Below are 14,596 nucleotides of genomic sequence, written 5' to 3' on the forward strand. Positions count from 1 at the left end.
TGGTATACTTTTACTCTATTGAAATGGTTCACTGGTAATAGTGTTATTAATTAGCAGAAAAAAATATCTCCAAAGAGACAATCTGTATAATGTGTACTTTAAGTGTCTTTAATAAAGATAAACATTCTGAAGTGCCCTTTCTGTAAATTGCTTTGTACTATTAGCTTTTATTTTGAAAAACAATCGTACCGGAAAAGATTCCTCATAGGTGCGGATGCAAAGATGGCGGAAGAGGAGAGCCAGTTTGAAGAATTTGAGCAAATAGACTTTTTAAGAGATAGACATGTACGATTCTTCCAGAGGACGCTGCAGGTGTTACCTGAGAGATACGCCTCGCTGGAAACCACCAGGTACATTTACCGGAATGAAAACGGTTGCTTTAGTTAAAGTGTTTAGCTGAAGAAGTTGAGTAGCATTCAAGCTAGCTGTGGTTCAACCGCTTTGAATGAAGGCTAGTGCAAGTTAGCTTAGCGGGCTGGCTAACATCAGCAATGGCAGTGAAGTCATGGCAGACTGGCTGTAACGTTAGTACAAACAGGGAACTACTGCTGCAGAGGGGCACGACTACCTGAACAACTAGTTAGAAAACCTAGGGAGGCTGTTTTTGTAGGAATGAGGCTCATTTAATGTGTAAGCTGAACAGGTTCCTCATTTTAAACTTGACATATATCTCAAGTAAGAGCTGACCCTAACCAACAACTAACGTTAATTGTTGCCCAATCAGGCTAGATTTTTAAATGTATTGTTTTGAGTTTGGTTTTATCCCCCAGTACTATACTGTGAATGTTCACTGCCACAGTTCTCTTGTATATGTGGCTCCTTCTGTCCATCAGATTTAAGTGTGTGTGAAATGCATAACATTGATATTTGCTTCCTTTCCAGGTTAACGATCATATTTTTTGCACTGTCTGGTCTCGATGTGCTGGACGCTCTGGATGTGATTGACAGGAATGCCATGATTGAGTGGATCTACTCACTACAGGTTCTGCCCACAGAGGACCGTAAGGCTCATATCTTCTCACTTCTTCACACCTGACAGTAAATAAGCTGAGTTTTAACAGATAATTATATATAAAAAAAAGGTGCAGTACAGGTATTCAATGCTATACAAGCAGCATAACAATGTTTTACATGCAGCAGTAAATCCAAAGGTTGTCTGAGATATTCAACTTACTCATGATGTAGTTAACGACATAACTACATCATGAGTAAGTTGATACACCGACTCAAAATTGACAAAGGGATTCAATTTTTTTTGACACCCTTATTGGATAAATGAATGATTTGGGATCTTTCTGACACTATTGACAAGACCTTCCTAGATAGTTTCAGCTTTTGAGAAAGACAGAAAATATAAGCAGTCTAAGAGAAAATTCCTTGAGGAATGGATGGTAGTGGTACAGAGATAGCTCAGCAAAGGTAGTGGGTGGGTGTGCTGTGGTGTGTGAATGTGCACATCAAGAAAAACATAACTTTAAACAGGTTCATGTCATGCATTTCCTAAAATATTTGAACTCAATTATTCTATTAATGTCGTGGAATATGTGTATCTAAGGGTCTATGGTTTATTAGGGAGGAAGGACAACTTCAGAGTAGAAAAACTTCTTATTCTGTGAAATATTTCATACTTTGAAACAGAGTTTGAAACAGATATTCGCCTCCACAGGTTTTCCTCCCCTCACCTGTTCCAACCATACCTCTGTTCATCAGGGAAAGTTGGTCTTTAATTTTTTAATGATTTTGTTTTTTTCTGTCTCCAATAAGTAACCCTGCACCATCTGTTTAGATGCCCAGTTAGTGCATTATTCAAGATGGCAACAGAAATCATGTTGGGATAGCCGTGTTTAATTGGTCTAATTTTAGCTGCGGCCATATGTTTGGTGTCTGGCTGTTCTGTCATTGGGGGAACTTGAGATTTCTTAATGTGTCATTTCTGTCCCTGATGTTGTTGTGGGTAACATTTTCAAAATTTGGTCAGAAGATTTTTCTTTTCAACATTATTATGCTGAAAATACATGGATATTGTAGAAATGTTCTGGCTTGAATACAAATTTAAAATGCAAAAAAGGAAAAGGTGATCATGGCACTTCCTAAAATGTAGTGCAACAGGATCCATGTGTTGTAAACCATTTTAGTCAGAAATAGTAATTTTGATGTGTGACACATAAAAAAAACCCCATTTTTCTAAGAGTACCTGCTTTGACATTGAAACCTACTAGTTGCAGTATGATGACATGTTAATTGGGTTCTGCTGTATTTAAATTGTCTCCCATGGCCTGTAGATGGCAGCAGGTTACTTATTTTTTTATCTAGCTGAGCATCTTTGCAGCACCTTCTGGAAGGTCAATATGGATAGATTGAGACCTAGTTTGTGAAACCGTTAAACAGAGTAAGGTTTTCATGTTTGTTTCTTTTTATGTTTACCATATAATCATTTCTTACATCTCTACCTTTTTTTCTCCTGTTTTTCTCTTCCAGAAGCGAACCTTAGTCGTTGTGGTTTTCGAGGATCGTCACATATTGGAATTCCTTATAGCACAAAGGTACTGCCTTATCCCACACTGTTTTTATACCTCATCCCAAGTTTGACCAAAAATAGTTTCTTGTATATAAAATGTAAAGCGCTCCGTCCTTTTGTAATAGTCCAAAGATTTATTTTCAGTAAACATATTCACTGCAGTGATCACACCTTTTTTTTGTCTATTTTCCCATTTGCATCAAACCTTCTCAAAATATTTAGGCCACTTCAATCATGGACTTTGTTTATATACACGCTAAAATTCCCCTATTATTCCATTATTCTGAATTTGATACAGGTCATGTAAACGGCATAATTCGTTTTGATGTTCCAAATTAGGCCATATTCAGAATGAAGCATTTTCAGCTTAAGACATGTCGATTATGCCAAAACATTCAGATTTTAGGAGCACTAATTGTAAATACTGCATTTATAATATATGTCTCAATTGGGGTTTTGCTGCAGCTTGTGACCCACGGCCTCTTGTCTGTTTATGGCAAGCTCTTTGTGTTGTACACATACCAACTATCCATCAAACAGTTAAGATAGCCAAAAGAAAGGGCCACATTTCTGGAAAGAAGTAGAAACACACCGAAACATTATAAAAGATTTGGATATACGCAGATTTTGCAACTCTAACCTTTTTAAAGAAATTGGTTACAGGAATTAAAAGAGGAAAAACTTTGAAAATAATGTTATTTTGAGGGCTGCATGAAAACTGGAAAATTAATGGAATGTTTATTTTTATTATTCATGTAAACAGACACCAGGGGGTCTTGGTCATTTCCAGTTTTATTAGCATCATCTCAGCAGCTGTATTATTACCTGTCATTTTGTTAGATGTGTTTGTCACATTTGGCATTATTTATCTAACCCCCATGGAGGCATAGTTATAGATGCAATGGCATTGTCTTCCTTAATCATTTCCCCAAAAAGGTCTATTTGATCTGTCTGTAGATAGCAAAATACTTTAATTATCTGGTCTCTTCATTGTTTTTTAACTGCTTCTTTATCTCCTACTATAATATCTTGTTTTTTTATTTCTTTGTCAGTTGTATGAATATCTCTTTTTGATATTTTTGTCAGGGGCCAGGTGTGCTCCATCCATATGACAGTGGCCATGTAGCTATGACCTACACTGGGCTGTGCTCGCTGCTAATACTCGGAGACGACCTGAGCCGGGTTAACAAACAGGCCTGTCTGGCTGGTCTCAGAGCACTGCAGCTGGAGGACGGCAGGTAAGTGTCGACACAAACTCGCGCACTTACAAACGCACAAATTTGCCATTTTACACTCTGATTGACACTGGCACTTTCACTCTGACTCACATATACTGGAGGTCATGTGAACACTAGCAGTCTTAATGTGGACTGACATAAACTCGCGTTCAGTCCTACAACAGTAGTTGCTTTGTTCACACACACACACACACACACACACACACACACACACACACACACACACACACACACACACACACACACACACACACACACACACATCTCTCTATCATGTCTGGCAGATAACATTGTCCTCCGGCAGAAGTATATTTGAGTCAACCTTTTAGCAATTTCTGCTGACAGGCTCTTTTATGCTTATATTACATGACTTGAATGCTACAAATTCTGAACATAGACATTCAGCTCATTGTCAACTGTTTGTGTAACGGTCTTTTGTGTCGCTCCGTGTCTGTGTCTTCCTGCTTCCAGTTTCTATGCAGTGCCAGAAGGAAGTGAAAATGACATACGGTTTATCTACTGTGCAGCCAGTATCTGTTACATGCTGGATGACTGGTCAGGAATGGACATCCAAAAGGCCATTGAGTACATCAGAGGAAGTCTGGTGAGTAGATGTTAAAAACATAGAACGAGGCATTAAACTGTGGGGAGAATATTTAAGTTAAGCAGTGCCTCTACACTTGAATGATGGTTTTAAAGCTTTTCCAGAGGTTGTTTTTTTTTTTATCTCACAGGGAGCTGTTGTTGGCAGGGTGTGTGTGACTCTTATTCCTTTCTCACACAGACTAGAGGGATAGAGGGAGGGAATGCTCTGTTAATTAGTTAACAGATAACTGTGATTCATATCTAAAAAAGGTATACTTATCTACAGACCACATGCAGGTTTGTGGATTCAAAAATGTCTGTGGCAATGCATGCTAGTTGTTGATGAATGTAAGTATACAGAAGCCACCAGATGATAGTTTACAACCCTCACTGAAGTTTCACTAACATTTGGATGGCGCCAGGTGTCCGTTTACCAACCTTATTGTTGTGGTTCATCTGATCTGATCAGACCAGACAGACAAGGACTCAACCTTGTTAGTTTCCTAGGTTACTGGCATCTGTTGTTAAACTTGTGTATTTTAAGTGGGAACCACTTCTTATGATCGTCAGAGGTTTCTCAAAAAATTGCTTTGAAACTTTCAGAGAACATAAGGTGGATGAAACCTTATTTCTTTAAGTTAATAACCAGATCCTTGTGTGGAGTCCCAAAACAAGTTCATGGAACACGCTCATTTTTTGCTCTGTTGAAAAACAAAAAGTTGGTTTAGACTGAAATACAAGTAAAACTCATCCAAGACCATGACCACTTCTTGAGCAGGCTTTTAAACATTTTTGAACAACTGAAAGACTAAAGCGATATTTGTGAGTAATTCTCATTTTGGGTACGACACATCACATATGAGCTGCTCTGCTGTCTACAAAGCCGGTTAAAGCAGCTGGCAAGTCATGTTGGCTTTTGTTCGTGGTGACATCTTTAAATTCAGTTTGAAATTATGCCTCACAATTTTATGCTTTTTTTTTTTTAAGCTAGGTTCAGTATGAATAAAAACATTGAATAAATCAATTCAGTTCAGTGTCTTCTGCCAGGTTCACTTTAGCCTTTCATGACTGATGAAATATTGCTTGTAATTGAAAGGCTCTTCCTTTTCCTCCTCACAGTCATACGACAGTGGGTTTGGCCAGGGAGCTGGGCGAGAGTCACATGGTGAGTATGATCATCCTGTAATAGTCATAGTCATGGTCAATAGTAATCATCTCGGGTGATCTAGTCAGTCAAAAAGGAGGGAACAAATGTACACAGCAGCCCAGATTTAAACAAAAATCATCACGGTCACATCAGATCAAAAGGTTTGGCGGTGCGTTGGCGATGTCGTAGTAGATGGCATGGAAGTGGCTGATGGGAGTAACTGGTTTAAAGGATTATCCATTAAAATCCATCTCTGTAGAATACATTGTCCTCATTAATCCCCCTACCCCCACACACACTCTCACATTAAACCCTATTATTCTGACAAAAAAGCCTTCTTCACACACACACACACACACACACACACACACACACACACACACACACACACACACACACACACACACACACACACACTTAAGAGCATCGGTTGGAGCATATCCATAATCACCATCATAGACAGATTTCATAAATTAAATTTACGTTTTTAAAAAACAGTTTGGAGGAGCTGATCCTAGTGCATCTGGGTAATTTCCCTCCTTGTTATAAATTAATCTTCTATGATTACAGTCTTCATTGAGACTCGGCTATCTTCTGCAAACCAGCCAACTCTCTGTGTCTGAGGGCTGATTACACATCAGTAGAGATATACAGTAGATGCCCATTACCCATCCATCCTTGAAGTTAGTGTTTGTTCAGCAACAAGACCCCCCGCACTGTGCAGTTTAAATTTTCAGACTCTTTTGTTGATTATTGGGTTTGAGCCACTGTGTAGTTCAATGTGTGAAACATGGTATTAGAGCTAACTGTGTGCCAGGGTAATAAATTAACGTTCTCCATGTGTATGTATTCAGTGTTATTGGCTTTTATCTCACTGCCTCTGCTATATTTCCAGCATTGTCTTCGTCTTTAGGCTATTTACTCTAGGTTTTCTGAAGAAAATTGTTAGGTTCAGGTGTGAATAGTTGTCCCAAACCTACTGTTAGAATGAATCGTTTTGGATTTCCAAAAGTTGTGTTTGATTCAGATTTATGCCTTCCTAACCATCTTCCTGTGCCTCCAGCAGATAGTGAGCTTGACATGTTTGATTAGAGGCGAGTGTAACACGTTGGCAGATTTACACCCCTGACTCAAACACTTCAACCCTCCTTTCCTTTTGTTTTTTTCTGTCACCCATGAGCACACAAACGAACACAGATAAGCAGCTTGGGATGGTGGGGATGTTAAGGGATGTGTTAAAGGCTTGGCAATAGTGAAAGCATCTGACAGTTGGGTTGTAGAAGGTGATGGATAGCTGCTGCTTGTGGCTGAACTGATAGCAGCCTGTCATCAATCGATGAACACACTCATGTTCGTATGACTCTAGCTGTAGGAACAACAGTTTTCCATTATTGTGCAGAAAAGTATGAAAAGGGAGCCATAACAGCCACTTTCCTCACTAGCACACATTTCTTTGTGTTCATATGAAACACAAGTTAGCTTCACATTGTGACAACTTCCAAGCAAAGGTGTTAAGTGAAAGTAGCTGCATACTATGAAATATTTAGCATTAAAATAGCCCACACACAGACACCCTTTGTTTCCACTGCAGTGCCCTGTAATCACCTAGTTGTCTGTCATCAAAACATGTCAGGGGGAACCACTGGAACTGCTTTTCAATTTTAATAGATGGTCAAAAATCAGTGGTGTCAATTAATTGGATTCATTTGTGTAATGAATTGTACTTATCCACTGTATGTGTGTCATGCACCTGCCTGTCTGTGTTTCCAGGTGGCTGGACGTACTGCGCCATAGCCTCTCTGTGTCTAATGGGTCGACTGGAAGAGGCGCTGAGTCAGCGGGAGCTCGACAGGATCCGGCGCTGGTGTATCATGAGGCAGCAGAGCGGCTTCCACGGTCGCCCCAACAAGCCTGTAGACACATGCTACTCCTTTTGGGTGGGAGCTACGCTAGAGGTACAAACTGTTGTAACAGACACGTATTCACATACACACTCCTGCATGCATTAACATGTTTAGTGGATTTAAGTATTTTACCTCAGAAACGTTTAACCATTTTTTCAGAAGTTTTATAAAGTGTGCTGGCATGCAGTAAATAACATGAGGCTTTTTTTAAATAGCACTTTATATATCACACTGTCAAAACAACTGGGTTAATCCCCTACACCCACACACACACAACCCAAAAACCTACATGCACAGGCATGGTCAAGAAAACTGTGAGCCTGACTGCAACTAGCTATGAGTAAGCCAGGGATATACTACACACACACACTGACAGACATAAGCAAACACGTTGCAGGAAAACTGTGAATTTCTGGGTCAAAACTGTGCCAGAGGGAGCAAATGCAAAAACGCAAACAAAATATTTCTATTTGGCAAAAGTGTGATATGATCAACATGAAGGCCTGATGTTTTCTTCACTAGTATCTGTATAGATGGAGATTTCAGTAATCCACCTTTGTGAAAAATACGATGCGAGCCTTATCTCACTCTCTAAACACAACAGTGCATTTTTTGTTCATATTAAATGTATTTAATTCATTTTTATTTTTGCTCCCAAATTTCATGGTTAAACTTCTCTCTTCTTCCCTTCTTTTTCCTCTCACGGTTTTCCCCACCCTCCTTTCTTTCCTAGCTCTTAGATGTGTTCCAGTATACAAACTTTGACAAGAACAGGAGCTTCATCCTGTCCACACAGGATCGGTTGGTGGGAGGATTCGCCAAGTGGCCAGACAGTCATCCAGGTAAATGTTCTGACTTGCACAGGTTGCTATTACAGTGACATCTTAAGGTCAAAAGATAGCGTGCAAATAAAAAGATGGTAAAGGAAAGCCGATAACAGAATACTGCCAGGGTTGTTTAGGTTCTCTTGTCAGTGTTGCTGTTTTTTTTTGCATCTGGGGATCTCTGTCAAAGTAAGAGTGACGCATATCCCACGTAACTTTTTTATAGACTGTTTAGTAGACTGGGGTGGTTGAATGTAATGTTTAATGTCCATGTGGTGGAAACACAAATAGACTATAAAGAGGTTGTTGTCCACCGTATTGTTGCTGTTTATTTCTCAGTAGCTTCAAAGATCTCTTGTCAAGGACAATAAGATAATGGAACTAAGCAGTTTCAATTTCTTTTCTTTTTTCTCTTTGGGCTGAATGTTTTTTTACCCTGCCCTCCACAGGTGCGTAGAGGTCAGGGTGGAGTTGTGGTAGGCAGTTTTACTTGAGATCAATGGAAAAGCTCCTGTAACCGTAAACGTCAATGGTGCACATGCTTGTGTGTGTCTGTGTGTTCCTGTGTTCTTACTGGCCCTTGTAATGTGTAATTGATGAGGCGATTGTTCCTATGTAGCCCGAGGACATAGGAGATCGAGCTCCTCACATTACAGGAACAAGGCAGGAAAGATAGGATGGAAGAAACAATGAGGCAAAACACAGGCTGTATGGACAAAGCCTTGTAAATATAACCAAACAAAAGAGAAGTTTAGGAAATAAAAGGGACCAGAATGGGTGCAGATAGCATTGGACTTGCATGTATTTAAACAGTGCAGTTATCACGCAGAGCTACAGATGAACAGGATCTGCTCTGGGAAGATTGGAAGGTAACAATAACAGAGAACAAAAGAAGGTGATGTGTATTTGTCAAGCAGGGCCGGACCATAAATAGCAAACTGTACTTTGAACATTTGACACTACTTGGTTCAGTGCACAGCTGCCCTTCAACAAGACATCAGGTCGTCATAAACATCAGTTTGGTGTTTCCTGTTAGGAACAGTTGGTATTATGTAGCGACATGGTGGTTAAAATCTCACCCAAAATTGATTGAATTGAGTCACAGTGAAAGCATCTGTTGTCTATACCCAAGAAACAGATATGCAGCTATTTTCATTGCCCAAGAGATGCAGCACAGAACCAAATATAAGAACTTGCTGCTGCCATTGCTCTTGAAAGAGTCATGAATTGATTGGTTTGACAGGCGTCTATGTTCAAAATCCACTACCGATTGTGCAATGTGATTAACAGTATGAGATGCAGCATGCACAAATATAGCTCTGCCTTTATAACCTCATTAGCAGACAGTTATCGTGATCAAAATGCAGCAGGAGTCGGCTGTTTTCGGGGAAAAGTTGACACTTCACCCTGCTCAGCACCAAACCGCAGACTGACTCAGTTAGTGACAAGTTGATGAACACAGTAAAGCAATTGGCATCTAAAGAGCCAGATAGTTTTTTTTTTTTTTTGAAACTGGTGAAGACCAAAAATAGAGCAAAAAAGAGAGTGAATATTGGACTAAAATTCACAGGTAGCCACAATGTGCTCTGTAATTGCTGGATGTGAAGTTCACCATATCGACTAAAAAGGTGATGATATTTAAACATTGTGTTCACGACTTGTTTCCCGCTTCCCCCAAGTGGCTAAAAAAAGGGTTATTATAAGTCTGAAGAGAAAAAATGGCATGTTACAGCATCTGTCCTAGAGTTTGGAAAAATCCAATTTATCTTTGATCTCAAGTCGAGCGGTTTAGATGGCCACAAAGGGGCACTAGCCCATTACTGTTCATCATACACCCTCCTCCTTTGTAATGGTTTAATCTGTCAATTCATCTATGACGTTTAAGACTTGACATTCTCATGGCGACTACTCTAAAGTATTGCAGGGAATAATTGCATTATATTGTTATCGCCTTTCAGTGGAATGATATCGTGGACCTTGTTAATGTTCTGCACATTTCTGTTGTCTTATTGCTTATTTTGTACTAGATCTAACCATAAATATGAATCAGATTATTTGATGCGTCATTTTGTATACAGTTGCCTTATATCACAATTTGTGAATAAATAAATCTAAATCGAAAAATATCCCTTTTTTTTTTTTTTTTTTTTTTTTTTTTAAACCTTGACTAATAAGAGTAATCCAGACATTCTTCTTGTTCTCCCGTACAGCCTTCAGTTGGAGTCCATATGAATCCTGATTGATGCTGCTAATGTTGCTTTGATTGATTCTGATGTCTGTGTCCGATCATCTGTCACTTAATTATTATTCAATTATGGGTCCATTTACTGGCTGGTGCAGCTTTTACTCTGGTCCCAGTGGAGTTAAAGGGCCATGGGGCCAACCTATATGCATTATTTATGTCTTAAAGGAGCAGTACAACAAAAACAATGCTTCTGCTTAATGTTGTCTTTCATAGGAAATTAGGATGATGTTTATTGATTCAGTATCGGTAATGGAGAGTGACATAACAAACACTACCGTCTTCTTAGCGCTGACCACGTCTATAGCCTTGTCACATGCAGGTGCTTCTGCTGTGAAACATGTTGCAATCACTGACCTAGTTTCCCTCTTTTCCCCTCCTTTCTCTCACTCTTTCATCCCTCACTATGCTCCCCATTTCTTCCCCTCTCCCCACCTTTCTCTGTTTTTCCTGTCCACCAGACCCTCTCCATGCCTACTTAGGGCTGTGTGGTTTGTCTCTGATCGGAGAGCCCGGTTTGAGGAAGGTCCACCCAGCTCTTAACATTACCCAGAGAGCCTTTCAGCATGTCCAGCAGCTGCAGCAGACATGGAAGGACAGCACCGGCAGCTGTAGCCGACAGCACTGACAGCAGGAAGATCCACAGCTCTGTTTCTGAACAGGTTCAGTAATCAGGAACATCTAACAGTAGTCAGTCAAACGAAATTGGACTTTTGCTGTGTGTCTTGAAGACGGCCACTCATCTGAGAGGGCTCCTTATTCAGGAATCAGGAAGGTTTTTAAGTCTCCAGTTACACTCATTTTAAGTCTGTCTACAGTGACTTTTCTGTTAAGCAATATATGCCACACTTTTTTTTGCTGCCTTTTATATTATTAGACTGTAGATAATAACAATGTGCATTGTGGTTTGTGGTGATGAAATTATGTGCCAGAAAGTTATATTTGAGTCACTGGAGATGCCTCAGATGCCTCAATTTTGCAAACTTTTTAGATGCAGTGTTGGAGGCTTCCTGCTCCTCATCATAGTAAACAACACAATCTGCTGTAAATCTTCCTGGCAAAGGATGAACTGACTGCTTCACACGGACACAAGAAAAATACACAAAGTAAATGTTATTCACTGAGACCCTGAGGAGGGCTTAGCGGACATTCAAGTTGTGTCTTTAAATGGTTCTGTAGAATTGTTGGCTTCAGTAGCTGAAAGGTTTTGAGTGGGCTGGTGCAATTTTACGTGAATCAAATAGATGCGTGTTTGCCATCGCTGAATAGTGTTCATGTGTACTGCAAAGATATAGTGAATGAGTTCCTCATTTTTGTTTACAAACCAGTATGAGCCCAATGGTTATTTTGGGGGTGAAATTAGGAGACTTTGTTTTAGATTTAACATCCCTATATCCTCACACACAAAAAAAACCATCCCAAGGCACTTAGCTCCCTGTACAGTATTTTTCGCCTCTCTGCCCCTCGAACATCTCCAGCCTCACGTTGCTCTTGAACCTCTTCAGAACCTCGAGCTATCCAGTCCCAAAGGGGATAGCAGCCTGGCAGGGAAACTCACTGCAGGTCCCTGCAGTTTCACCCCTACAGGGCGTGTTCAGTGATCCCAAGAGATATACACGATGATAGATCTGCTGGGGTGAAATTCATAGAAAAGCCAGCCAACAAACACCCCAACAGGAAAATCGATGAAGAAATAAAAAGAAAATAAAAAACTGATGGAAAAAAGACGTAAAAGAATTTTCAACGGAAAATAGATTGGGCCTGAAGAAAGAGCCTTATCCCTTCTTTCCTACAAGGTAGTAGCTTTCAATTTTAGCATCCCCTGACACCTGAACCCTGAACTGATCCGAGCTCCCCTCCTTCACCAGCTTCCATACTCCCTTTAAGGCACTAGCCAGCCTGAAATCAATAGGAGAAAGATGAGACAGTGGCATTATAACTTGGGGAAATGTATTCTTTTGAACAGCGCTGGGAATTGACATCTTATTTTCAGAACAGAAAAGGACGCAGGGCGAAAATCAAAGAACAATGCCCATGAGCAGAATGTGCCTCAGAGAGTCGGGTTACAGAAACAACTGTTATCCAACACAACGCATTCCTTTGACTCCTAAATTGACACCTGCATCTCACAATGGACCTTCAAGCCTTCTTGCTCTTGAGCTCAGCTACATATTGGATATTAATGAGATCCTAACATGGTGACACATTGGCACTGAAATTCTTGGTTTAGCTGCTCCTCTTACGATCTCATCACATGAATGCTCTGATTCCCAGTAAGGTTCCTCAAGCCCCCCCACTGAAAAGCCACACCCGTCCATTATAAGACCGCTGTCACAGCCAGCACCTGCTCCCTGAGATGATGGTTGGTGAGGAGGGGACAACATCACAGCAGGTCAGAAATACAGTGGCTCATCTGTAACATGTTACCTGTGGGGGGTCTACTGTGTTTATCATCAGTTCTGACTGGATATGAAATATATCGCCTCTTTGGATTTCCTTCCACCCTCTAAAATCACGTTGTACCTGGCCTCGGCCCCTTTCCCGCCCAGTTGCCTTTTTTTCAGACTTAGAAACAGAGCCGCCAGACGGAGGAAAGAAGATAGGCAGAGAGGTGAATAAATAAATCATTTTACTCATCTATTATTAAAAGTGAACTGTCGGAGGCTGGAATCTCCTCTGTGAACAAAAAAAAACAACCCCCCCGTGTTGTGAAGCCTTATTTTGGTGCAAACTCTATTGCTTTATAGCCAACTGCATCTTATGTTGCTGTACTGTTTGATGTTGCTGTTTTGCCTAAGTCAATGAGCTCTGCTGCAGTTACTCTTGCCGACTTTTCTTCTGCCATTTGTTTTTTTACAAACATTCAGTTAGTTACCATAAAATATTTTTATTCATTTCATTTTTGGGAAAGGCAAGCTATGACTTTCATCTTACCCACTGAATAGAGCCTTAGATACACAAATACTGTTATAATACAAGCTCAATAAAAATGGCTCTTCTGAATTATTCACCTCATAATATTCTGGTATCAATCTTTTGTGTTACTATATGTCCTAAATCTGTTTGGTCACACAAAATGCAGTGAAAGGGAACGGTCATGTCTCGACGCATCTTCTCAAGTAACTTTCACTACTTTCCTTCCCCCCTTCAGCCGGGTTCTGTCTTTAGTGTACACAGGCCATGTCACATGCAAAAACCTCAATATCTAACTTGACTCTGAAATGTGCCTCATGTAGCATTGTTTGGGTCACCGCTTTCTGAATGCTCTTTTCCTCCTTTTTGCTGATTTCGCTACATGTACAGAATATTTAAACCGAGCTTAGCTCGGCTGTTATCAAGACGGGCGCTGAATTTACATGTCTTTATTGGAGGGAATGGAGGAAAGGTGTATCTAAAATCCTAGTAAATGTTCAGGACAGGGAACACCTAGTCTGTGAACAAATGTTCCTCCTCCCATGTTTGTGGAGTTCACTTATTCAATCAGACATAAGCTGAGTGGCAGAGGTCGTTTTACCAGAAGCTAGCTCTGTACCTTCATGTTTGATCGATAATGTATTTCCAGAAGGACGGAGGAAATTCATTGAGACAGAACCCTGTAAATGCTTACCCAGCTTAAAAAAGGATGAATGATTTGTCACTTAGTGCATCTCAGTGGTTGTTATATTGGGTCTCCTTTTTGCAACGTCACTGTGCACTCGATGCTCTCAGTCACACAGCATGTAAAGAGGGGGCCGAGGCGTCTCTTTTAAAATGGCTGCAGTGAAAGCTGCATTTGGAGGATTGTGAGACTTTTGAGACGCAGCCAAAATGCCACACATAGTAAACCGTGAATCCTTGCTCTACCAACTAATATGCATAATGTAATAATGAATGATGTAACAATAAATGTAATGGAATTTATTTTTTCTATGCTTTGTAGAGAGATTGAGTGTAGATAAATCTGTAAATGTCTATAAATATGTGACTTCTATTTTGCAAGTGCTCAAGATGAAACAATGTTTACAGCTACATCAGTGAGACGGTTAGAGGAGATGGATATGCAAATGTTGATATGTGATGCATTCTACTACTTCAGCTTTGAATTTGAGGACAATAATTTGGATCTAGCTTGGCGGTGCATACTGTATTTATGATGAAT

General features: G+C 40.1%; 1 protein-coding gene across 1 annotated transcript; it reads left to right on the forward strand.

The window, feature by feature from the left end:
- The first annotated feature begins 221 nt into the window (after positions 1-221).
- On the forward strand, positions 222-14,596 carry pggt1b (protein geranylgeranyltransferase type I, beta subunit). The gene is made up of 9 exons (XM_054610605.1): positions 222-350; positions 883-1,001; positions 2,479-2,543; positions 3,605-3,756; positions 4,228-4,360; positions 5,461-5,506; positions 7,259-7,443; positions 8,126-8,234; positions 10,920-14,596. Exons 1-9 carry the CDS (start codon positions 223-225, stop codon positions 11,084-11,086), a joined length of 1,104 nt encoding a protein of 367 aa, XP_054466580.1. The 5' UTR covers position 222; the 3' UTR covers positions 11,087-14,596.

The sequence above is a fragment of the Anoplopoma fimbria genome, chromosome 13 (assembly GCF_027596085.1).
Source record: "Anoplopoma fimbria isolate UVic2021 breed Golden Eagle Sablefish chromosome 13, Afim_UVic_2022, whole genome shotgun sequence".
Classification (NCBI taxonomy): domain Eukaryota; kingdom Metazoa; phylum Chordata; class Actinopteri; order Perciformes; family Anoplopomatidae; genus Anoplopoma; species Anoplopoma fimbria.